This window comes from Neovison vison, chromosome X (assembly GCF_020171115.1).
Source record: "Neovison vison isolate M4711 chromosome X, ASM_NN_V1, whole genome shotgun sequence".
Taxonomy (NCBI): domain Eukaryota; kingdom Metazoa; phylum Chordata; class Mammalia; order Carnivora; family Mustelidae; genus Neogale; species Neogale vison.
In genome coordinates, this window is record NC_058105.1 from 29959677 (window position 1) to 29986384 (window position 26708).

General features: G+C 45.1%; 1 protein-coding gene and 1 pseudogene across 2 annotated transcripts; one reads left to right on the forward strand and one right to left on the reverse strand.

Annotated features, from left to right (window-relative positions):
• The first annotated feature begins 245 nt into the window (after positions 1–245).
• On the forward strand, positions 246–25021 carry STEEP1 (STING1 ER exit protein 1). Of its 2 annotated transcripts, XR_006382452.1 has the most exons (8): positions 246–452; positions 3016–3133; positions 16075–16116; positions 18399–18537; positions 19020–19109; positions 19705–19797; positions 20973–21181; positions 24941–25021. XR_006382452.1 is itself a non-coding variant. In XM_044235072.1 (7 exons), the coding sequence occupies exons 1-7, from the start codon at positions 329–331 to the stop codon at positions 21033–21035; spliced, it is 669 nt and encodes a 222-aa protein (XP_044091007.1). In that variant the 5' UTR covers positions 246–328; the 3' UTR covers positions 21036–21978. The 2 variants fall into 2 exon arrangements, 1 of the variants encoding a protein (XP_044091007.1); XM_044235072.1 differs by lacking the exon at positions 24941–25021 and having other exon boundaries at positions 20973–21978.
• On the reverse strand, positions 21524–21636 carry LOC122897725 (annotated as a pseudogene).
• Positions 25022–26708: the final 1687 nt, after the last annotated feature.

Sequence of the window (26708 nt, forward strand, 5' to 3'; positions counted from 1 at the left end):
ATATGTAAACGTAGTTCTCTTTTATGTCTGGTTTTATGTAACTGCATTTACATACGTGTACAGAAATATATATGAATAATTTAAACGGTATTAAGGGTGTCCCAAGTAAAGCACTCCCAGCTAACTCAGGCCAAAGCAAAGGAGGTTCTGAGAGCTCAGGACGCCCCCGCGCATCCGGGTCAAATGGAACGGCCCGGAAGTCCACAGGCCAGCTACTGACACGTGACCAGCGTTGAGGCTGGGAAAAGGCTTGGCGCCAGTCTGTGACCTCATTTCTGCGCGACCCTTATTTTTTTGGCGTGGAGTTTCCGCGCTGCTCCTGTGAACGATGCCGAAAGTTGTGTCTCGGTCAGTGGTTTGCTCCGATACCCGGGATCGGGAGGAGTATGACGACGGCGAGAAGCCCCTCCACGTCTACTACTGTTTGTGTGGCCAGATGGTCCTGGTGCTGGGTGAGTAATGGGAACCGGAGGGCGTCTGCAAGAAGCGAAATTTCGGGTTCTCTAGGGCGGGTTTCTCTGGCTGTGATCTGGGAGGCGCGTCTCTTTGAAGATTGGTGGGCTTTCCTGCTCCATGCTGATGCCTCCCTACCCTACTCCAGGGCAGCTTTTCTGTTTAACCTTCTGTGTATCCGGGCTTCCCTCAAAACCAAATTCCTCCTTCAGAAAAAATTGTTTATCTCCCTTTCCTCCCACGCCGCTTCTAGAAACTTTATAACCTTTCTCCTGCATGCTAGGAGGCTGTCACAGCTTTTACCTTCAACGAGGATAAAGCATTCCCTTGATCCTACGTTCTCTTCCAGCTGTAACCCCATTTCTTTGCTGCTTTTATAGCAAAACTTCTGGAAAGAGTTGCTTATATTGCCTGTCGCCGCATCCTCACTTCCCATTCCATGTTGACCTCACTTCAGGCAGACTTCTCTTCCCACCTCACCATCTAAACCATATTTGTCAAGGTCAGTAACTGAACCTGTTAGTGGTGCCAGTGCTCAATGGCCGGTGCTCATTTTAGTTCTCATCTGTGTCATTTGACAGAGATGATGATTCCATCCTTCTTAAAACACTTTTTGTCATTTGCTTCCAAGACTCCACAGTCTCCGGATTTTTCCTCCTACCTTGAGTTTGCCCCTCCTCAAGGTCTAGCTCCTTTTCTGACTCTGATGTTTAGGCATTGCGAGGCCCTAGGGCTCAGTCCTCTCACCTGTTCACAATTTGTACTCACTCCCTTCTAAGCGACCCCAACCATTCCCAAGCTTTAAATGCCATTTACATGCTGATTCCTACCAAATGTTCATCTTTAACTTACACTTCCCCTCAAACTCCAGCTACCTGTTCCCTGTCTCCACTGCATGTCTGGTGGGTCTCTCAAAGTGATCATGTTCAGATCAACTTCATGATCCCATACTTCCTGCTCTCCACTGTTCTACCCTAGTGTGGTAAGTGGTAACACTGTTCACCCAGAATCTCAGAAGCAATCTTGACTTCTTTCTTTCCCTTACCTTATGCCCATCCAGTCCATCAACACATTTTGCCACTACTTGAAAATCTATCCAGAATCTGACTACTTCTTATCCTTCCATTTCTGCCACTCTAATCCAAGACACCATCATCCCTCACCTGGAATTCCTTCCTTATTTCATTCAGGTCTCTGCTGAAATGTCCCTTCCCTGACTATCTAAAATGGTACCCTTGTTAGTTACGCTTTGTCCTCTTAACCCTGCCTGATTTTTCTTGGTAGCACTTATCCCTATTTGAGATCATTGTCCATCCTTTTAATATCTTGCTAATTTTTTTATGAGCACTTATCATTATCTATGGTCATATTATATAATTCTTATTTAAAAAATTTTTTATAAAGATTTCATTTGTTCGTTTGACACAGAGAGAGATCCCAAGTAGGCAGAGAGGCAGGCAGAGAGGGAGGGGGAAACAGCTCCCTGCTGAGCAGAGAGCCCCATGTGGGGCTCGATTCCAGGACCCTGGGATCATGACAGGAGCCGAAGGCAGAGGCTTAACCCACTGAGCCACCCAGGCACCCCTATAATTCTTACTTTTTACAGTTTTCTGCCTTTTCCACTAGAATGAAAACTTCATCGGGGGAGGGGGGGGTCTCTGCCTTGTCCTTTGCTGAATCCCCAGCACCATGTTTGAACTGCGATTGGTACCCAGAGAGCCCTTGAATCCTTGTTGTGTAAATGAGTTCTCTTTTAATCACCTAGAGTTGAGTGTGAATTCTTGTTCTCCCTCTTAGTAAATGCTTGGCAAGTCTCTTGCCTTTTTTAAGCTTCAATTCCCTCGTTTCTAAAGTAGAAATACAAAGTGTCTACTCCAGCAGGTCATTGCTAAGATTAATGAATGTGCAGGCTGCCTGGTGCCAACTCCCCTGCCCCTTCCTCCATTAATCTCGAATCACTGTGATCACTTGACTTCTCTGTGACCCTTTACGTACTTCATTTGCATTCTGTCAATTTCCATTTGCTTTTTTTTTTTTTGCACCTTGTTTATTTCCTGTATGTTTTCAGATTGACACAACTCCAGCTGGTTTGGGTCATTTTCCTGTCGCATGTAGCATAGCACTGACCCTCTCTCTTTTTTTCTAAGCACTTAATCACTTTTCCCAATGCCTTTGTCGTAGGCGGTTCCAGATGCTTGGTTGTCTCTTCTGATTCTCATGCATTAGAACACAAACCAAGTGTACCGTGATTACAGAAACATAGCAAACTTGCCGTGCTGGGAAGGACTTTTGAGATACTGTCATCTATTTATCCTTCCAATGAGGAGTCAAAACAAAACAAAACAAAAGGAAGTAATTTGCCAAAGATCACTAAGGTGGTAACGGAGCTCCAGACCTTCTGGCACCAAGTCCTTTTCAGTTGGGAAATTCAATAATAGGCTTCCATAAGCATTAGTAATTATAGTAGAAGATTACAGTGCTAAGGCCCCCACTGAACACTTGTGATTGTCCCAGGGTAGATTTCAGTAGCTCTAGTGACGGAATCTTATTCCATTTCTTTAGACTGTCAGTTAGAGAAATTGCCCATGAGGCCCCGGGATCGCTCCCGCGTGATCGATGCTGCCAAACACGCCCACAAGTTTTGTAACACGGAGGACGAGGAGACCATGTATCTTCGGAGGTAAGAGGCTGATGCTTGCGTTTCCTTGTGTTTCGGTCTATTTCTGAGGAATCCGTACCCCAGCTAGTGCTAAACAGGTTGTTCTTAGGGGTCCAACACTTTGACATTTGTGTTAGCTCTCTAACTTCTGTTAATGTGGCAATACCTTCGCTGTGCTTCTTTGAAATGCTGCCGAGATGTGATTCTGTTGCCATTCGATAGCTGTAATTTGGTTTTTTTGCAAGTAGAATGAGCTCATTCGATCTGTGATGTCTTAGCATGCCATGTGCTGGGCCCCGAGCAGGGACCTGGCTCTATGGAGTTGAATGAGGTACTGCCCTTACCACTGAAGAGCCCGCCGCTCAGTGCGGGGGCCTGGCTACCTTCTGTGATACAGTGAAATGCCGGGGTGGTAAGCCAAAAGCTATGGGAAAGCAGATGGGAGCGGGTCATTCTGAATGGTGGTGAAAGGCACCAAACGATGATGGCATTTGTCTTTGGCCTTGAACTAGGATTTCACCAAGTTGATGAGGGGGCTGAAGAGCATCCCAGGTGTGGAGGGAATATGGAAGCATTGAAAGGAGCACTTATGGTATGCTTGGAACTTCGAACGGTCCTTGGGGACTGTAGTCCAGTGACTTTACAGGAAGGGCTTCATGCATCCTGAGGTGGGGCCAGAGTGAATTGCTGAAGTAGGCAAGTTTGGACCTCACCTGCTGGCAAGAACCATCTCTCTCTCTCTCTCTTTTTTAAGATTTTATTTATTATTTGACAGAGAGAGACACAGCGAGAGAGGGAATACAAGCAGGGGGAGTGGGAGAGGGAGAAGGAGGCTTCTTGCTGAGCAGGGAGTCCAGTGTGGGGCTCGATCCCCGGACCCTGGGATCATGACCTGAGCCGAAGGCAGACCCCTAATGACTGAGCCACCCAGGTGCCCTGAGCCATCTCTCTCTTTTAAGCAGGGGAGTGACATGGTTGGATCTGTTTGAGATTTGGGAGTCCTTGGCCGAGATAATTGAAACCTGGGAAGGGCTAACGTTATATGGCGTGTGGAGCAAGAGGAGACAGGACTGAAAATACCATCCTGGGGAGCACTGACATTTAAAAAGCAGACAAAACAGTTGGAACCTGGCCATGTGGGAAACAGGAGGAGAGAATGTCAGGAAGTGTGTATGTCTGGGGAGGGTGGCCGTCAGCAGGTGCCTGAGGCCACAGAGAGGTCAGTTGCAGGGGATTAAAAAGTCCAGACGTTCCTTCACATACATTTCATCTCCTCAGCTTCTGCTCTGTGCCGGAGTCCTGTCCAGAAGCCTTTGAGATGCCAGTGGATTTATTTGCTAGGGCTGCCGTAACAGTACCAACAGCTGGGTGGCTTAAAGCAACAGAAACTGTCTCACATTTCTGGAGAGTAGAAGTCTGAAATGAGGCTGTTGGCAGAGCCACCCGTGGTCTCTCTGAAGGTCTTAGGGGAGGATCCTTCCTTGGCCCTTCCCAGCTTCTGGTGGTTGCCGGCAGTCCTTGGCATTTCTTGGCTAGCAGATGCAACACTTTAGTCTCTGTATCGTTACATGGCCTTCTCCCTGTGTCTCCGTCTCTGTTTTTCTTCTCTTCTTTTTATAGGGACATCAGTCACATCGGATTAAGAGCACATTCTACTCATCTACATGACCTCATTGTAACTAATTATATCTGCAACGACCCTCTTTCCAAATAAGGTCACATTCCGAGATTCCTGGAAGGATGTGACTTTTTAATGGATACCATCCAAGCAGTACAACCAGTAAACAAGCAAAGTACCCTGCCTGTATGGAGCTTGTATTCTAGGGCTGAGCTGGAGAAAGCAACAGGCTGACATCTTGCTATGTTAATTTAAGAAACCAAACTGTTGTCAGCCCACGCTAATGAAAAGAAGTACCGCTAGGTGACATTCAGTAGCAAATGAGACCTCAAGCACCACTGTGCTTCTAGAGCACAGGCTTCTAGAGTTGTGCAGCTGAAGAGGAAATTGGTCATACACAAGATACAACTCGAGGCCAGTAATACAACCAGATTATAAAAAATTGATGAAATTTACAAAGGAATGCCCTTTGGGAAGCACGGGGAGAATACCCCATTATGATGAATAGGACGGTTGACAAGATGCCCTATCTGAAGCTAATCCGTTGTCTTTTTCTCCCTCCATTAACCCTTGTTTAGTTTTCTGATGTTGAAAATTACCAACTGAGGGGTGCCTGGGTGGCTCAGTCCATTAAGCGTCTGCTTTCAGCCCAGATCGTGATCCTGGGGTTCTGGGATCAAGCCTCGCATACGGATCCCTGCTTAGCAGGGAGTCTGCTTCTCCCTTTCCCTCTGCTGCTCCCCCTGCTTGAGCTCACGTGCACGCTCTCTCCCTCTCTCAAATAAATAAATAAATAAGTAAAATCTTTTAAAAAAAGAAAAACTCTCCTACTGAGTATCGTTAAGATCACTAAGATTTATGATGTGTGTATTATATATGTATCATAGTTACATATACTAATGTGTAATAGTATTTCAATATATACCGAACGGTTGTGTATTACTCAGTTAATACAAAAACTGATCTAACAACACAGCAGGCCAGAGGCCCCCATGGCACTAAAAGGCAGACGCCCTCACCTCTAGGCCAGAAAACGGAGTGGCCTTAGTCTGAAATAGAAACCCCAGAATCCAACCAGCCTGGTCCTGGAAGCGAGCCAGCTTTGGGACGTCACCCTAGGGCTGGGTATTGCCCGGGCTCGTGGTCTCTGGCCAGGTGACTGTGTCGGGCCAGAGAGTTCTCAGAGTTTACCAACAAGGCAGGGTAAACTCCCCTCCCGGTTGTTGTTCCTGATCTAATCATGAGCAGTCTGTCCAGTGGCTGACTCTAGTGTGCTCCCCTCCTGGCTGGCGGGGAGTGCATTTCCCTCCTTAGCCGGGGGTGTGTGCGAGCACCGGTTGCCGAACACATGCAGTCTGCCCACCCCCCATGTGCCCGGGAGCCCAAGGGTGTGTGTGGGGGTGCTCCTCGATTGAGCGTCCCACTACTGATCTTGACTCAGGTCTTGGTGTCAGGGCTGTGAGTTCGAGCCCCATGTTGGGCTCCACATTTGGAGCCTACTTCATTTATTTGTTTTTAATTTTTAATTTTTTAAGTTTTTAAATTTTTTTAAAAGATTTTATTTATTTATTTGACAGACAGAGATCACAAGTAGGCAGAGAGGCAGGCAGAGAGAGAGGTGGAAGCAGGCTCCTCGTGGAGCAGAAAGCCTGATGCGGGGCTCGATCCCAGGACCCTGGGATCATGACCCGAGCTGAAGGCAGAGGCTTTAACCCACTGAGCCACCCAGGCGCCCCTGGAGCCTACTTTAAAAAAAAAAAAAGAGTACCCATGCCCCGGAGCCCATCGCAGTCCACCTCCAAGTCTTCATTCTAAAGTTCCTCTCTTTCGACACTGTTGTTCCTGGGCACACACACACACACACACACACACACACACCCCGTTCCCATCCAGCAGTCCCAGTGTTTGCAGATCCAGTACTTTTCTGTCTCTCTGTTGACCCTGCCTCCCTTGATGCTCTCCTTCCTTGACTTCTGTGAAGCTGCTCTGGGGATTCTCCTACTTCTTTGGCTTTCTCAATATTCTGGATTCTTTGGCCGCCTGCCCCTTAAATGTTGGTATTCCCCCGGGCTCTGACCTGGATCTTACCTTCTCTCTCTTTATACTCTCCTTGGACGTCCTCACAACCTCTCACGGCATCAGTTATATTATGTGCTGGTGACTCACAAAATCTAGATCTGCCTACGTTTCTCTCCCATACCCAGAACTGTGTATCTAACTGCCTCCTCCTCCTTCTTCACCTGATGTTCTGTCTCAGATTGAACATGACCAAGGCCAAACTCATTATTTCTCTAGTAAGGAAATACTGCAGGTGGGCTGACCCGGCACTGCCACAACACTCTTCTTTTACACCTGCCTGTATGTGGGTGTCTGAAAAGTTATGGCATACATTACAGCACCCACCCCACCCCTGCCCCAAATGACCCTTAAGATTCTGAATGTGACTTCACTTTTGCCAAGTAAAAGGGATAGAAGTAGAAGCTGTTGCATGAGGCTTCCAAGGAAAGGGCTTTTCACTCTTCTATTCTTATTTCTTCCTGCTTTTGGGGACAATGGGCATGATAACTGGAGCACCAGCAGCCATCCTGGGACCAGGAAGGAGAGGCCACAAGAATTGCAGAGCTTTGCCATCACCATCCTTGGGTCCCAGTCACTGCCATGAACCACCTTTTCTTTTCTTTTTTTAAGATGGGGGAGAGAATTGGGGGGCAGGGGCAGAGAGTGAGAGAGAGTCCCAAGCAGGCTTCATGCCCAGGATGGAGCCCGATGCGGGGTTGGATCTCATGACCCTGAGATCATGACCTGAGCCAAAATTAAGAGTCAGACGCTTAACCTACTGAGCCGCCCCGGCGCCCCTCTTCTGGATGTCTTTTATAGGAGAACAAACCATTGTGTCGAGCCGTTGAAGACAGGTCTCTAAATATCAGCCACACACAGTTCCTTCCTTCTCCTCCCCCTGCTACGATGACACCCCCATTCATGCAGTAGTTGATGCCAGAGTCCGTGAGCCAGTCCTCCCTTTGGCTCATCCATCCCCAGCCTCACCATCCCCTGCACACACCAGTCACTCACCGTGTCCTGTTGACTCCCCCTTCCAGTCTGTCTTGTGGGTGTCTCCCCTGCTGCCAGGCCATCTTCCAGTACCTGCCATCGCTGGCTTGGGCTGTTGAAGTAGCCTCTTACCTGGTCTTTTTGCCTCTCATTTTGTTCTCCTCCAGTCTGTTGTCTACTGCCTGAGTGGTCTCAAACACACATTACAGAAGTCTCCTGCTTCCAGTCTTTTAGTGACTCTCCATCACTTACAACAGTGCTTTTCAGACATTTTTAGACAGTGAATCCTTTCTTCAAGTGGCATGCTTGTCCAGAAGTATGAATACGCAGGAAGCTGCTGTGACTGGGGAAGAGTCAAGCCCAATCCATTAAGGACTCCTACCCTTCCCCTATCCAGTTTCATTTAGGGGTCCTGGTGGAGTACGATTTTAGAAATCATGGTTAGCGGGGTAAAATTGAAGTCTGAAGCCTCTCTGTGATCTTGCCTTGGCCTGCCTTTTTATTCTTGTCTCCTGGTACTCCTTGATTTTTTTTTCTTTTCTTTTTCTTTTTTTAAGTAGGCTCTACACCCAACGTGGGACTTGAACTCATGACCCTGAAATCAAGGGTTGCATGCTCTACCAGCTGAGCCAGCCAGGTGCCCCTTGATTTTTTATTTTATATTTATTTTTTTAAAAGAATTTATTTATTTATTTGACAGACAGAGATCACAAGTAGGCAGAGAGGCAGGCAGAGAGAGAGGGGGAAGCAGGCTTCCTGCTGAGCAGAGAGCCCGATGTGGGGCTCGATCCTCTGACCCTGGGATCACGACCTGAGCTAAAGGCAGAGGCTTTAGCCACCCAGGCGCCCTAGCCTTTTGATTTTTAAAAACACAACATTTATCATCTCATATAATTTCTGTGGGTTAGGAATTCAACAGCAGTTTAGCTGGGTGGTTCCTATCTCTTCATGAGGCTGCGGTTAGGAGGTGGATCATGGCGGGACGCCTGAGTAGCTCAGTCTGTCAAGTGGCTGCCTTTGGCTCAGGTCATGATCCTGGAGTCCTGGGATCGAGCCCCACGTTGGGCTCCCTGCTCATTGGAGAGCCTGCTTCTGCTGCTGCCTGCTGCTCCCCCTGCTCGTGTTCTCTTGATCTCACTCTGTTTATTTACAAATAAATAAAATCTTAAGAAAAAAAAAGTCAATCATGGGTGCAGTCATTTGAAGTCTTGATTAGGGCTGGGAGTTCCACCTCCTACGTGGTTGGCCGCTGAGCACCGACTTCAGTTCCTCACCACGAGAATCTTCCATAGGGCTGCGTGACTATCCTTGGGTTGTGGCAGCTGGCCTCCCACAGCGTGAGTGATCCAAGAGAGGGCAAGGTGGAAACCACAATATCTTTTAGAACTGAGACTCAGTAGTCACACACCATCATTTCTGCAGTGTCCTCTTGTTAGTACAGGTCAGCCCTATTTTTTTTTAAAGATTTTATTTATTTATTTGGCAGACAGAGATCACAAGAAGGCAGAGAGACAGACACACACACACACAGAGAGAGAGAGAGAGAGAGAGAGGAGGAAGCAGGCTTCCCACTGAGCAGAGAGCCCAATTCGGGGCTCGATCCCAGGACCCTGGGATCATGACAGAGCTGGAGGCAGAGGCTTTAACCCACTGAGCCACCCAGGCGTCCTAGGTCAGCCCTATTTAGTTTGGGAGGAGACTACACTGGGTGTCAATACCAGGGCACAAGGATTATTGGGGGCCATCTTAGAGACTGCCACAACCAGGAAAAATGTTTTGTTTTTGGCCTTCCCTCCCTCACATAATCCTAGACCAGAGTCAATTAGTGCAGCTACCTAGTTCATGTTAATCATTTCCTTATGCCAGTTCAGTATCTTGTCTCACCTCCATGAACTTTTTGAGAGCAAGAATCCTGCCTTGTACTTCCAAAACCCTTAGTACACCTTGCCTGGTTGTTGGCACATGGTTAGAGTAGATGAATTGTTGCAAACTTGACAAAATCCTCTTTGGCACTGGTATTTGAAAATTTCTCACCGAAAAATACAGAGTCCCCTTTACTTAAAATCCTGTGTTTTCAAAGCTCAGGCTTATGAGATGGGCTGACTCCAGAATTCTAGAAGTCCGTTCTATGGTGGAGCCCTCCCTTCAGGCTGAGGTTGAATTTAGAGTCCCAGTAGGAAGTTATATGGAAGTGTAAGTTACATGGAACCGAAACTATGGCTAGGGCCCTAGTCACATGATGCTGGTGAATCATGGCACGTTTGACAGAAGTGGAGAGGCGGGCTGTTAAAGATGGTGGAGCAGCACCACCGTGAGACTTGAAGCAACTCACTTAACCTTTTTGGGCCCCAGTTTCCATATCCCTCAACTGGGAAAACAATACCCATGTGTTGTCAAAGAGCTGCTAGGAGTCTCTGCAGTACCAGGAGGACCATAAATAGTTACAATGACTTTGGAAAGCACTTTGGCCTTGTAAGATGCACGTAATTACTCCTCTGCAGTTTTATTCTTCTTCATACGCACCTCTGTGAAGTGCCTCTTGGCTGTGTTAGCACCATCCAGGGGAGTTTTTGAAAAGTCCTGATGCCTCACCTCCACCCTCGGAGATGAGGGGGAAGTCATAGAGCATAAACTCACCATTTTACGGGGTGCAATCCAGTGGTTTTAGTATATTCACATGGTTGTGCAACCATCATCAATTCCAGAGCATTTTCATCACCCCCCCTAAAACAAACGTTATACCTAATAATGGTCATTCCCCACTTCCTTCTCCCCCAGCCCCTGGCAACCATTAATCTACTTTCTCTCCCTGTGGGTTTGCCTATTCTAGGTACCTCATTAAAAGGGAACCATGAAGGGGCGCCTGGGTGGCTCAGTGGGTTAAAGCCTCTGCCTTCGGCTCAGGTCATGATCCCAGGGTTCTGGGATTGAGCTCCACATTGGGCTCTCTGCTCAGCAGGGGGTCTGATTCCCCCCCCCCACTCCACCTGCCTCTCTGCCTACTTGTGATCTCTGTCAAATGAATAAATAAAATCTTTTTTAAAAAAATGGAAGCATAAATATTGTAGCTTTTGGTGTCTACTATTCTTCATTTAGCGTGTTTTCCAGGTACATCCATGATGTAGAATGACTCAGTACTTTATTCTTTCTTGTGGCTGAATGACATTCCATTGTAAGGACATACCACATGTTGTTTATCTGTTCATCAGTTGATGGGCATTTGGACTGTTTCCTTTAAAGATTTTTCCTTTAAAAAAAATTTCTTTTTTACTATTATGGGTAATGTTGTAAACGTGTGGACATGTGTACAGGATTTTGTGTGAACATGTTTTTGGTTCTCACGGGTGTATACTTATGAATAGCTGGGTCATACATGTCATGTACCTTGTGGTCATTTGTGTATCTTCTTTGGAGAAATGTTTATTCAAATTCTTTGCCCATTTTTTAATTGGTGTATTTGTCTTTTTAATTGTTGGGTCATAGGAATTAATATATTATAGATGCTAACCCCCTAACAGATACATGATTTGCAAACATTTTCTCCCATTATGTGGATTGCCTTTTCATTCTTTTTGGTGATACTTTTAGAAGCATAAAAGTTTTTAATTTAATCAAGTCCAGCTTATTTTTTTCTTTGCTTGTGCTATAGGAGTCTTAGCTAAGAAACCATTGCCTAATTCAAGGTCTTAAAGGTTTATGTCTACATTTTCTTCTAAGAGTTTTATAGTTTAATTCTTGGGTTTAAGCCTTTCATCTATTTTGAGTTAACATTTTTTTTGAGTTAATTTTTTTTTTTTAAGATTTTATTTTATTTATTTGAGAGAGACAGTGAGAGAGAGAATGAGCGAGGAGAAGGTCAGAGAGCGAAGCAGACTCCCCATGGAGCTGGGAGCCTGATGTGAGACTCGATCCCGGGACTCCAGGATCACGCCCTGAGCCAGAGGCAGTCGTTTAACCAACTGCGCCACCCAGGCGTCCCTTGAGTTAATTTTTTTAGATGGTGTGAGATAAGTATGTAATAAATTCATCGTTGTACATGTGGATATCCAGTTGTCCTGGTGCCAGTTATGGAAAGTCTGTTCTTTCTCCTTCGAATGGTCTTGGTACCCTTAAATCAAAAATCAGTTAGCAATATATGTATGGGTTTATTGGGACTCTCTGTTCCAGTCCGTTGATCTGTCTTTATGCCAGTACTACCCTGTCTTGATTATTGTGGCTTTTGTGGTTTTAAAATCAGAAAATGTGAGTCCTCCAACTTGGTTCTTTTTCAGGATTGTTTTGGCTATTCTAGATTCCTTGTAATTCCATGTGAATTTTAGGATCAGCTTGGCAATTTCTGCAAAAAGCCAGCTCGGATTTTGATAGGGATTGTTTTGAAGCTTAGATTCGTTTAGGGAGTATTACCATCTTAATGTTAAGTCTTCAGTCCACGAACATGGAATGTCATTCCATTTACTTAGGTGTTGTTTAATTTCTTTCAGCAATGTTTTATAGTTTTCAGTGCACGAGCCTTGCACTTATTTTGTTAAAATTTTCCTAAGTATTTTATTCTTTTTAAGATTTTATTATTTATTTGACAGAGACACAGAGAGGGAGGGAACACAAGCAGGGGGAGAGGGAGAGGGAGAAGCAGGCTCCCTTGGTGAGCAAGGAGCCCAATGGGGGGCTCGATCCTAGGACCTTGGGATCATGACCTGAGCTGAAGACAGCCACTTGGTGACTGAGACACCCAGTATTTTATTCTTTTTGATGCTATTATAACTGGAATTGTTTTCTTATCTTTATTTTTTGTTCATTTTTAGTATATAGGACTCCATTAGTTTTTATATGTTGATCATGTAACCTGCAGTCTTTCTAAACTTGTTTATTAGCTCTAATTGTATGTTTGTGTGTTCTTTAGGGTTTCTGTGTGTAAGATCATGTCATCTACAGATAGAGATGGTTTTACTTTTTCCTTTCCAATCTGGATGCTTTTTATTTCTTTTTCTTGCCAGTTGCCCTGGCTAGAACTTTTCCTACAATGTTGGATAGAAGTGTTGAGAGTGAGTATCCTTGTCTTGTTCCTGATCCTAAGAGAAAAGCTTTCTGTCTTTCACCATTAAGTATGATATTAGTTTATGTAACTGTTAGTAACTGTGGGTTTTTCATAGATACCCTTTATCAGGTGCAGAAAGTTCCCTTCTATGCCTAGTATATTAATAAGGGTTTTGAATTTTGACAGCTGCTTTTCTTTTGTGTCTGTTGAGATGTTGAGATGATCATTTTTTTCCCTCTTTTGTTCTATTACTATGGTGTCTTGGCTTTGATTAATTTTTTTATATGTTGTACCAGTCTTGTAGTCCTGGGATAAATTCTACTTGGTCATGTTATATGATCTTTTTTCTATGCTCCTGGATTCAGTTTGCTAGTATTTTTTGTTTTTTAAAGAGTTCTGCCTGTGTGTTTGTAAGCAATATTGATCTCTAGTTTGTTGTTGTTGTTGTACCTTTGTCTGGTTTTGGTATCAGGGTAATCCTGGCTTCATATGAAGAGCTGGAAGGTATTTCCTCCTCTTTTGAAAAGTTTGTGAAACTTTGGTATTAATTCTTTGAACTTTTAGTAGAATTTACCAGTGAAGCTACTCATCCCAGGCTTTTCTTTGTGCAAAGTGTTTTGATTACTAACTAAATTTCTTTACATGGATAGTCTATTTAGATTTTCTGTTTCTTTTCCAGTGAGTTTTGGTAGTTTATCTTATTCTATTGTTCTAGGAGTTTGCCCATTTCATCTCGATTATCTCATTTGTTGCCATATGGTCATTCATAGGATAATCTTAAAAATCTTTTTCTGTCAGACCAGTAGTACTCTTGATTTTTTAAAATCCTACTAACATTAGACGATTTATAATTCCCTGAATATGCTGTGCTTTTTGGCTTTGCACATAATATTCCCACTGCTTGAAATACTGCTTGCTATCAGGACCATTGACTTTCAGCCACCTCCTCATGAAGAAGCCTTCCATGACTGCCTCAGACAGACTTGGTGCTCCCACCTTTACATTCCCATTACATGGTATACATTTCTCCATTTAAGAACTTACCTCCGTGATTGTAATTTTCCTCACTAAACCAAATTCTTTTTTTTAAAGATTTTATTTATTTATTTGACAGACAGAGATCACAAGTAGGCAGAGAGGCAAGCAGAGAAAGAGAGGGAAGCAGGCTCCCCACTGAGCAGAGAGCCCGATGCAGGACTCGATCCCAGGACCCTGGGATTATGACCTGAGCCCGAGGCAGAGGCTTTAACCCACTGAGCCACCCAGGTGCCCCACTAAACCAAATTCTTAAAAGAATTCTTCCAACCAGTGTTTTATTGCATGTCTGTTTTGTTTCCAGTACTTTGCTCGGTTCTAGAGTGGCCAGACAGGCATGGTCTCCATTAATCTCTGATCTCATGGGCCCTACAGTCCAGTGGAATGACAGAAAAATAAAGTCATTATGATTCTTGGAGGTCCTGTGAATGAAACAGAGGGCTCATACAGAGAATATAATGAAAACTTCTTTGAAAAAGTGGCTGAGACCCCAAAAATGAGAATGGGAAAGCAATGAGAAGAGCATTCTGGGGAGAAAGAAGTGTGTGTGTGAAAGGTCCGAGGTGGGAAAGCACTTGTTTGTTCAAAGAAGCGAGGTCTGTTGTGGCTGGTTCATGGTGAGGGAGGGAGGGCATCTGTGAAAGGAGATGGGCCCAGTTTTGTGCTCAGCTGGTGCCTGGGAGGCCATGGTAAGGAGGCTGGATTTTATTCTAGGTGTCTTAGGAAGCCACTCTTGCCTCTGTTTAAAGAATGATTTGGAGTGTAACAGTAGTGGAAGCAGATTCTAGAATAGTAGTTAAAGTTTGTATGTTAGGTATGAATTTAGAACAGGGAAGGCCTAACCAAATACCACACACATGCGCACACTTGCTTTCGATTTGACTGCCCCCAGACCTGAAATTTCCCCAGTCAAACTGGGGAAGAAATATTTATAAGGCCCGTCAACATTTGCAAGTCTAGAAAATAAGAAGATAACTCAGTAGGCAAAAGGTATGAACTGACAGTTCACCCAAAAAGAGAAAACACAAATGCCTTAAATACACGAAAAGATGCCTCACTTTTCACTCTTTAAAAAAAGAAATGGAAATTATGAGAGCACAGTTTTCATGTGTCAGATTGACAGGCGTGCAATTTAATCACATCCTGTGTTGGTGAGACTGGAGAGAAACACAACTTTCACATTGGCGGTAGGAACGTAGATTGGTTCAACTTCCCTAGAGAGTAATTTGGCAGTATTTCTCAGAATTTAAAGCGGATACTCTTCTAGGAATTTATCCAACAGGTAAAAGACTTTTCGGTTTATCCACACAAAGGAATACAGTGCAGCCCTTAAGAAGAATGAGGCACCTCTTTGTCAGTTGGTTACGGAAGGGTCCCCTGTGAATTTTCTAACCAGGACACATTTTTTCAGGCAAACAAATGAAAAACAAAGAAGTGTAAGGTATGCTGCGTTTGTCTAAAAAGGGAAAGAAATAAAATATATTTTCTTTCTATGTCAGTAAGGATTCCTTGCTTGAATTGTCAACTATCTCTGGGAGGAACAGAAGAAACCAGAAGCAATATTTGCCGCTGGGGAAGAGAACTGGGTGGGTGAAGGGTGGGTGGGGGAGATATTTACTTTTCTTTATATTCTTACATATGCCATGTTTGCATATGGCCTTTTAAAAAATGGAAACAAACAAGGGGCAAGGAAGTGAGGAGACCAGTCTGGAAGCTAGGACAGTCGGCCAAGGAAGAGATGGTGGCCGGAAGTGGAGCAAAGCAGACAGGTTCAAGATCTTTTTTTGGAGAGAAAATCCATAGGATTTGCTGATGGACTGGGTGTGGGCAATAAGAGAAAGAGGAGTCAAGGACGAGTCCCAGGTTTGTGTTAAGCATCTTGGGTGGGTGGCAGAGTTGCTTACCTAAGGCACTCTTGTGGGCTCTTGAGCTTGGTGGCCTGGGCTTGAATGTAGCCTATTCTGCTTCTGGACTCTGACGGGGGGCAAATCATGTGCTTAGGTTTGTGCCTTCGTGTGGAAAATAGGAATGGTAGGAACTTGGGTTGCTGTAAGGCTTGAATGGCTTCATAACATACGTTCTTGAGCACTGCGTACATATGGGTGCTGGTATTATTATTGTTGTTGTTATTGTTACCACCGTGACCCTGCCTGCTGCTGTGACTATAGCTCCTGCTGCTCATTTGTTCATACCTTTTTTTTTTTACTTCCGTTTCCTGCACAGGCCTGAAGGCATTGAGCGACAGTACAGAAAGAAGTGTGCAAAGTACGTGTCTGTCAGCGTGGGATTCTCCTAATCATGCAAAAGCAAAGGCGGTAGTGTGTTCGGGAAGGAATTATATGGATACCATTCTCTGTTATCTTTCTCCTTGTAATCCCAACTGCCTTCGAACTTCAACTACACAAATACCAATATGCTTCTCAGAAGTCACATCTCTGACCAGCTGGTCACAGAAATTTTTTTTAACATTGTATCATTTTTTCTAAATAGAGATATAAATTATATATGATAAAATTTGCCTTTTTTTAAAAAAAGATTTTATTTGACGGAGAGAGAGACAGCGAGAGAAAGAACACAAGCAGGGGGAGTGGGAGAGGGAGAATCAGGCTTCCCGCTAAGCAGGGAGCCCAAATAGGGCTCAATCCCAGAACCCTGGGATCATGACCTGAGCTGAAAGCAGACACTTAGCTACTGAGCCACCCAGGCGCCCCTGTCCATTTTTTTTTTTCTTAACTAATCTCTCTGCCCACTGTGGGGCTTGAACTCACCACCCCAAGACCAACTTTCACCTGCTCTCCTGACAGCCAGCCAGGTGCTCCCCAGACTTGCCCGTGTTAAGCATACAGTCTGAGAACTTGTGACAGAAACGTATAGTCCGCAAACACCATCCTGCCGTGATGCGGGCCATTCCCGGCCTCCTGTGCCCTTTGCAGTCAGTCCCCTTCTCTGTGTTCCCCCACTGGCAGCCGCTGAGCTGCCTTCTGTAGCTACAGTTTTGCCTTTTCTAAAAATGTTACCTACAGGCGCACCTGGGTGGCTCAGTGGGTTAAGCCTCTGCCTTTGGCTCAGTTCATGGTCTCAGGGTCCTGGGATCGAGCCCTGGTGAGTAGTGTCCATGGCTCCATTGTCCCTCTCCCCTGTACGAGGGCATTTGAGTTGCTGACGGTTTTGACTGTCCTGCATAAAGCCATTATGAACAGTCTAGTATAAACCTTGGTGGGGACACGTGTTTTCTCTGGAGTGGAATCGCTGGCTCGTATGGTGAATGGAACATAACGTAACGTAATTCAGACTTACTTATAAAGCCTACTGGAGGGCCCGTAGACCCACAAGAGCGTTAGAGACTGTTCTGTAAAGCTATATCTACATGTCCAGCTTTTGGCCGTTAACAGTGAGAATACTAAACTACAGCATGTTCCATCTGGTTGATGGCGCGACAGCTACACCTTGGCTCTCAGAAGACTCAGGCGAGGAGAATCAAGGCACAGAAATGGCTAAGGCGGCAATTTAGTTCCCAGCCACACTAGAGTTGTCAACTTCAGTTTGTGTCTTTTTTTTTTTTAAAGATCTGATTTTTAAGTAACGTCTGTACCCAACGTGGGCCTCAAACTCACACCCCCAAGGTCAGGAGTCACACTCCACCCACTGAGCCAGCCAGGCGGCCCCCACCAGCTTATCGTGTCTTATGAGTACTTCCTGTAGCTGAAAAAGTAGAACAAAACTGACTGACCCAAGAAAGTATGATGATTACTCCCTAGAGCAGTTGGCCGGCCACTGCCGGGGAGCTTTACACCCCTTCTCGACACTACAAAAACCCAAACAAAACTAGACAAACCACCCATGCTAGGTACCCAGACTTCTGGGAAGAATGGCAGCAGTTTTTTTTTTTCCCTAAATCTATATCTATTAGAGAGTGAGAAAGAGAGGGGAACCCAAGTGGGCTCCTCGCTGAGTGCGGAGCCTGGTGTGGGGCCTGATCCCACAACCCTGAGATCATGACCTGAGCTGAAACCAAGAGTTGGTTGTACCACCCAGGCGCCTCAGCAGGTATATATATATTTAGAAACTTGTATTTTAAAATTTTTATTTATTAAGTAATTTTTCTATCCAACATGGGGCTCAAACTCACAACCTCGTCCGGAGTCACATGCTCTCCCAGCTGAGCCAGCCAGGCGCCCCAGAGTGACAGTGGCTTTAACGGGAAAGCAAACAGCAGCGGGCGCCAGCATTTCCCAAACTTGTCCAATGCTGAGAATTACCTGGGATGCTGAGGAAAGTGATAGATTCCCAGGCCTCAGCTTCCAGATTTGCTGAATGAAGATCTTTGGAAGGAGCTGGGAGTCTGAGCAGCAGCTGTAACAAATTCTTATTCGGTAAAGCGATTCCTCAGTGATTCTTAGGCAGCAGTTCTGGGAAACACCGGAAGGAGTGAATCCTCAGTTTATGCCACGAATGAAACTGTTCTCAGTGTCTGAGCGCGCTTTGTGAATCGGCGTTTTGGGGATTTGGATTCTGAGCTTCCCAGAGACTGACTCTGCTGTTTGCAGGTGTGGACTGCCCCTCTTCTATCAGTCCCAGCCCAAGAATGCCCCCGTGACCTTCATTGTGGATGGCGCAGTAGTCAAGTTCGGCCAGGGTTTTGGTAAAACGAATATCTACACTCAGAAGCAAGAGCCTCCTAAGAAGGTAATCACTGCAGGAGACCGACTGGTTCATATAGCTGCGAATCTCCAGATCGCCCTCCATCTTTCAATGAGTATAATGAGAAAGTGCCCTTTTTGGACGCATGCTTTATTAAGAGGATGCCATTTTTATGGGTGAGCAGATGTGAATGTAACATCTATTATGTGTTCTGTTCTTTCCTACGGCTGTCCCAGGAGTAAAGTTAGAAATTGTATGGTTTTGATTCCCTTTGAAATCTCTTCCTTTTTCAGTGTGGATAGTTAAAGTGAAAGTTAAAAAGCCTTGATGGCAAATATTAGAAAAATAGAATCCAAATAGAAAAAAAAAAATCTCCTGGCCCTTTCAGATAGGCCAGCCTCTCTGTCCTCCCCCCGCCTAACCGCCTCACCCTGCAGTCAGGCATGTGCGTGGACACGCGTGCGCGATGTGCAGCTCCCAGAGCCTCTTGCAGTGAACGAGACTGATTCCTCCTCCTGTGACTCCAGGTGATGATGACCAAACGGACCAAAGACATGGGCAAGTTCAGCTCCGTTACGGTGTCTACCATTGATGAAGAGGAAGAGGAGATTGAGGCTGTGAGTGCTTCTGCTCCCAAGGGAACTGGATTGGGGGGTGGGCCCGGAAGGAACTGGGACTCTAGAATCAGCCCATTTGAGTAGCGGAATAATGAGAAATGTTGCTTCCAGGCCTTACTGTGTTAGTAAGAAACTAGAGGACCCCAGTCCCGTTCCTGTCTCTCTGGATCCCTAGGGCATCTGTGAAATGAGAACCAGGGAGTTGGACTGGATCAGTGGCATTTTCATACTGATTTTGAGATGCTTTCAGGGGGCAAATCCCTCATCTCTCATCCCTCTTCATCCCTAAAAACCTTTCGGACGCTGCAGTTTGAGGTCCCGTCAGTCTGGCTTGAGTGGCTTGTGAGGCTCTCTGTAGTAGTAGGGGCAATTACCTTTATGGTCCTTCAGTATAATGAGGTTTACAGAGAGATGTTATCTGTTGTTTTTCAAATGGTTTCGGCCGAAACCTGAGCTCTCCTGGATTATTGTACAGCTGACGAGTTTAAAGGGAGCAGAGTCCATTTCAGGAACAATTCTGAGATCCGAGGAGCAGGAATTGCTATTTAAGGTCTCTGGGACTCACTGGTACCGGCTGCCGCTCTTCCTCCCGCAGAGAGAAGTCGCCGACTCGTATGCACAGAATGCCAAAGTGATCGAAAAGCAGCTGGAGCGCAAGGGAATGAGCAAACGGCGACTGCAGGAGCTGGTGAGTGGCCTGGGCGGCAAGGGTTTCTCGGTCTGAGAGACCCTCCAGTGGTCGGGGAGATCCTGCAGGAAGTCTGTGTGCCGGGTGCAGGACGCCGGGTAGCTGGTGGCCAGCTGTCTCACCCTGGCCCGTCACGGTCGGTGTACTCTGTCTAGTGACCATGGGCTCCAGGCCCCAAGTTAGAGAACTCACTGGCCAGTCCTGACTGGGCCGGTACTTGAACCTGCTGCCCGGGGTTCGTGGATGTGCACCTAGGTGGGGAGGGCGTACAGCTGTGCTACATTGGCTTTACTGGGATGGGGGCCTCGGGGCTCCCTAAAGCAAGCCCCGGGGCCATCCTTACTTTCTGTGTGAGTCACAGGCTCATGGCGCGTGCACACTTGCATTTGATGGCGCCGGCAAGGTGGGTCTTCTTGATAACAATGTACTTTTGCTAGTTCTTTAAGATCAGCCATCACTGTCTTGGTGCCTCATCGGAGGCTGTGGCGGTGCAGTCTGATGACCGGAGAGCTTCCTTCGGTGACAGGTGGTGGGTCCTGGGCACGGCATTGCCCTGCCATCGTGGTCTAGAGCCGTGCCTATCCCATTTGCTGAGGGGAAGGGCCGGGGCTTGCTTCTTTTTTATAAATCTCCATTTTGTCAAGAACAGATTTATAATTTATAAAATGCCATAAAAATGCATTTGCCTCAAGTGCTCATGCTAAATGATTTGGTTTTGTTATGACGCTGGCAAATTACTGTGCAAGGTTCTAGATGCTAACTCTTGATTTTTATATATATCTTGCATGAACCAACAACCAGCAGTTCACGGACTGTATGACATGAAGAAACACTGTTCCAGAACAGTGTTTCTCGTCTTATTCTGCCAGGAATGGGATACTGGTATATCATGGTATTGACTCCCTCAGCCCTTTGAAGGGCCTGGGGCTGTAGGAGCCCTGCGCCGATCGCCTTTGACCGCAGCCTTTTACCACACAGACGCCATCGTTTTCTATGTGCAGCATAATACCAGAAAGGTTGGAAAGCAGCTGCTAGAGATACGTGGATTTGCCAACCACTGTTCTAGTTTCTATACTAAATGAACACAAAAGGATAGTGTCTGGGCAGTTAGGAGAAGGAAGGAAAATAAGAATGTCATGGCATCGCTCAGGGCATATGCTTTTCTTCCTTTCCAGGCTGAACTGGAAGCCAAGAAAGCAAAGATGAAGGGGACCTTGATTGACAACCAGTTCAAGTGATCAGGACCTCCCTCTCAGCCCAGACCGGAAGCAGGCATTTAGACAAGGAGGAAAAAGAACTGTTTCTTGACTCCACAGACCTGTGGTCACCTTTTGGCCCCAGTGGAAGGCTTTCCATTACTTCCCATTGATTCTTCCTACTTTCGGTGAGGGCTTTGAGTCCATCTGACCTGCTTTCTAGAGATGGGTTTTCTAAATCTTTCTGTATATAGGTCTTCTGTACTATTTTTTGTGCATTTGATGTAAACTTCTTCAGCTGTGTGGAAAGTCTGAACACACCAGGGCTTGAGTGTCTCTTGTTTTGAAAGTAGCTCTTCTTAGTCCCTCTTCAAAGCTAATAAAATGTTTATAGATTTTTTTAAAAAAGTACTATGATGTATCACAGAGAAAGTGGCATGGATTATATTTAAAGTTACAGCAATTATGATTCTTTTAAGTGACTATTCTTAGATGAGCAGGAATTGGCTATGTTTTGAACCTCTCTCCTGTCAGAAAGGAATCCGTGGAAAGCCAGAATGTCCATAAAGCTTCCTTTAGCTTCGCATTCGGAGAAACTTCCTTGGTAACAAACTACAGAAATGATCCCTGAAAGTGTAGTCTTTCTTCCTTTACTTCAAATGGTAAAGCTGTAGATGCATTATTCCTTACTGGCCTTTGTACTTAAAGAAGGAACAGCCAGATTGGGGGCAGGGGTGGGTAGGGTAGCCCAGGTCCCAGGTCTAAATGAAAATGGGGTCTCAGGCAGCTAGGAAGACGCCTGCTTCCATATGTGGGTACGGGAGGGAGACCTAGAGTAAGAGCTGATACTGAGACAAAACAAAAGTAGCTGTTGGCCAGCTCGTATTTCATATTTGCTATTTGTAGAGGAGTGTTGTCTTTTTAAATATTTAGGGGCGCCAGGGTGACTCCGTTGGTTAAGCCTCTGCCTTCGGCTGAGCCCCGCATCGAGCTCCCTGCTCAGTGGGGAGGCTGCCCCTCCCCACCCAGCTCGTGCTCTCTCTAGTTCTGTCTCTCTCAAGTAAATAAATCTTAAAAAAAAAATAGTTAATGTCACGCCGTTTCAGTGATAACAATATGGAGCATTATATACGTGCTTTTATCTCTTCACCTGTGTTACAAGCTGTTGGGCCGGATTGCTCAGCAGTCGCCCAAGACGCGTGTAAGGCGCTGCTGGGAAATAATAGGACATTTCTCCTTGCTTTTTTCCCTGCCTTCCTTATTTGGAATGCAGAGTAGCTTGGAGTCGGGGGTAGATGCGAGCTAGCAAGAACTGGGAGAAAGAGGAGTGGCAGGGGGCCGGGGCAAGCCAGGTGGGGCTGTGTTGCCATCTTCCTGCATCCAGTGATGTTCTCCTGCATCCAGTGAGGTCTTTGCAACCGAGTCTTCCTGTCCACCTCATTTCCTGTCCTTGTTCTGAAAGATACTTGGACAGCATGTAGATGGCCAACCATAATCTCCTCGCAGTTCCTTGACCTCACCTCCAAACAGTGACCTTCACCTTCACGCCTCTGTAGCCATAAACTCCCATGACCGTAGCCTGGCAGCCATGTCCACCACATCTGAGATCCAAGATTCTAGAGATCCAAACTTCTGCTCTGTGATCACAGCCTCCTCACATGGCCACTCTCATGCTCTCACTTCCACTAAACCTGATCTGTCTGTTTTTAGATGTGAAGGATGGTTATTTTATCAGTCCTTATAGAAAAAACTGCAGGAGTTTACAGATGATGACGATACTCTTTAATGGCTGCTCGCTCTGTGTTACGTGCCATGGAAGGCACTTCGTGGGTATGACCTAGTCAAAACAAGATGACAGGGGCGCCTGGCTGGCTCAGTGTGTTAAAGCCTCTGCCTTCGGCTCAGGTCATGATCCCAGGGTCCTGGGATCGAGCCCCACATCGGGCTCTCTGCTCAGCAGGGAGCCTGCTTCCCTTCCTCTCTCTCTGCCCACCTTTCTGCCTACTTGTGATCTCTGCCTGTCAAATAAATAAATCTTAAAAATAAACAAGATGGCAGTCTTTTGAGATCGGTCTGTTCCCATTCTCATCTCACAGACGAGAATTGAAGACTCTGAGAGCGTAAGTTTCCTAAGATCCCGTAGCCAGGAAGTGATAAAGCCAAAAATCTGACTATAGAACTAGGCTGAATTGCTTCTTCTATGGGATTTTTTAAAAAAAAAAAAATCTATTATGGAGAACAGATAGCAATTTCATTTTGAGAAACCAAGTAAAAGGTGCTGTAAAGACACATAGAGGATTTCCCTGTAGCAATGTGTTGTCGTCACCTTTCCACATATTTTGTGAAATATTTGTCCTTAGATACTAACCCTAAACCATTTTAACAGCTGGTTCAAATTGCACACTTTGCTTCATCTTTAAGACTGCAAATCATGATGTCATTAGTACCAAATAAACATGTGCTCTTTAGTGTTGGCTGCTTTCATATTGAACTACTTACAAAAGTGATACACTGTGCTGTCTCTAGTCTCTTTATTTTCTTGTAGTATTTTAGCAGCAAATACAGTGTTTAAATGTTAGTACTAAGAGCCATATTGGAATTTCGGAGAGTCTTACTATGTTTTATTTTGTGTTTGTACTATCAACTGTAATAAAATAGTAAAATGTAAAATGTTTCCACTGTAATAATTACTGACATTTGGAGGTATAATTCTACCGCGTAAGAGAAATTGAAAAGCTTTTTAAAAACTAGCTCGTCTCCACTCTTTTGGAATCCTTAGCACTGTGGGTCACCTCCTTTTCTTAAGGAAAAAGCTTCGCTTTTGATTTCCTTGATGTTTTACTCTGCTGCTGCTTTACCTCTCTGACTACTCTGCTTGTTTGTTTTTAAGATTTTTAAAATGATTTTATTTATTTATTTGTAAGAGAGAGAGCACAAGCAGGGGGAGCGGCAGGCAGAGGGAGAAGCACGCTCCCTGCTGAGCAGGGAGCCCCCTTCAGGGCTCAATCCCAGAACCCTGGGACCTGAGCCGAAGGCAGATGCTTCATCGACCGAGCTACCCAGACATTCCTGACTACTCCATTGTTTTGTTCAGTTTTAACAAAGTACAGTCTATTACACTTGAGCTTTTAGTATCTGATATTCCTCCAGGAAAACAAAAAACATCACAGTGAACTAAACCTGCTTCTACACTTCATAGAACTTCGATCGTCCTGTTTTCTCCCAGTACTGCCATTTTGTCAGTACCCGTCTTCTTTCTGACCCAGCTAGATCCTGTGGTTGGGGCTCTGAAGTCCTCTCACCTTTAACCCTTCTGACTTTGAGTTTGCTTTTTCTTTATTTAAAAAAAGTAGGCTCGGGGCGCCTGGGTGGCTCAGTGGGTTAAAGCCTCTGCCTTTGGCTCAGGTCAGGATCCCAGTGTCCTGGGATCGAGCCCCGCTTCGGGCTCTCTGCTCAGTGGAGAGCCTGTTTCCCTTCCTCTCTCTGCGCCTGCCTCTCTGCCTACTTGTGATCTCTGTCTGTCAGGTAAATAAATAAAATCTTTTTAAAAAAATAAATAAATAATAAAAATAAATTAAAAAAAGTAGGCTCTATGCCCAACGTGGGGCTTGAACTCAAAATCCTGAGATCAAGGGTCACACACTCTACCAGCTGAGCCAGCCAGGTGCTCCTGACCTTGAGTTTTTTATCTTAAAGTCTTTGAATCATTTTAGATGTACAGAAAAGTTCCAGAGATAGTTCAGAAAGTTTCTATATACTCTCCATTCAGATTCCCTAGTATTAACATCTTATATAATGCTGTGGGCTGAATTGTGTCCTCTCCAAAATTCCTGTGTTGAAGCCCTAATCCCCAGTGCAGTGGGATCTGGAGATGGGCCTTTGGGAAGTTAATTAGGTTTAGATGATGTCATGAGATGGGACCCTCATGATGGGATTATTGCCCTTAGAAGAAGAGACCAGAAAGCTCTCTCTACCACATGAAGACACAGCAAGAAGGTGGCCGTCTGCAAGCCAGAAAAAGAGCACCGGGAACTGAATCGGCTGGCACCTGGACCTTGGACTTCCAGTCTCCAGAACTGTGAGAAATAAATGTCTGTTGTTTATGCCACTTGGTCTATGGTATTTGGTTGTAGCAGCCCAGGCAGACTAATACATACGAAACCATAGCACAGTACTCAAAACTAATAAGTTAACATTGATATGGTGGTCTGAAAGCCACACGCTTTATCTGGATTTCACCAGCTGTTCCACTGTCCTCTTTCTGGCTGAGGACCCCATTCACAATCACACGCTGCATTTAGCTGCTGTGTCTCTCTAGTCTCCTCTGATTCATGACAGTTTCTCAGTGGTATCTTGTGCTTTCGACTTTGCATCTCCGTAATGATAGATGATGTCTTTGCAACCCTGCTTTCAAATCTTTGGGTAAATACCCAGAAGTGGGACTTCTGATTCCTATGGTTAGTTCTATGAGTAGTTTTTAAGAAAGATTTTATTTATTTATTAATAAATAAATAAATAAATAAATATTATTTTTAATATTATAAATTATATTTATATATAAAATATTATAAATTTATAAATAAATTTTATTTATGTATAAATAAATAAAATAATAAATATATTAGACATATTAGAGACAAGTGGGAGGGAGGGGCAGAGGCAGAGGGAGAAGCAGGCTCCCTGCTGAGCAGAGAGCCTTATGCGGGGCTCGATCCTAGGACCCTGGGACCATACCCGAGCCAAAGGCAGAGGCTTTAACCCACTTAGCCACCCAGGCACCCCACAATTATTGATGTTGAGTAACTTTTCATATGATTCTAGGCCATTTGTATAGTCCCTTTAGAGAGAGGTCTGGTCGTTTTAATTGGATTATTTAATTTGTTATTGTTATGAACATATTTTTTTGAAAATTTTTATTTATTTGTCAGAGAGAGAGAGAGCGAGCGAGCAGAGGCTTGCTTACAGGCAGAGTGGCAGGCAGAAGCAGAGGGAGAAGCAGGCTCCCTGCCGAGCAAGGAGCCTGATGTGGGACTCGATCCCAGGATGCTGGGATCATGACCTGAGCCTAAGGCAGACGCTTAACCAACTGAGCCACCCAGGCGTCCCGAACATATTTTTATTAGCTGATTTTTCATCCATATGTCTTCTTTGAAGAAGCATCTGTTCAGATCTTTTGCCCATTTTTAAACTGTGTTTGTTTGTTTTTATTGTTGGGCTTTAAGAGCTCTTTGTATACCTTGGATATGTATCTTTTATCAGACATGAGATTTGCAACATCTCCTGCAGGGGGGTTGTCTTTTTATTCTCTTAATAGTGTAGTAGCTTTCATGACCCAGGATCGTGCAGATTTTCTTCTGTAAGTTTTATATTTTACATTTAGGTCTGTGATCCATTTTGAATTAATTTTTTTAAAGATTTATTTTTATTTTAGAGAGAGAGAGCCAGGAGAGGGAGAGAATCTCAAGCAGACTCCCCACTGAGCACAGAGCCTGACGTGGGACTCAAGCTCATGTCCCTGAGACCATGATCTGAGCCAAAAATCAAAAGTTGGACGCTCAACCAACTGAGCCAGCCAGGTGCCCCCATTTGGGATTAATTTTTGTGTATGGTGTGATGCATGTGTAGAGGTTCATTTTTTAAAATTTGCATAGACATCCAGTTTTTCCAGCACCATCTGCTGAAAAGACTCCTTTCTCCATTCAGTTGCCTTTGTAC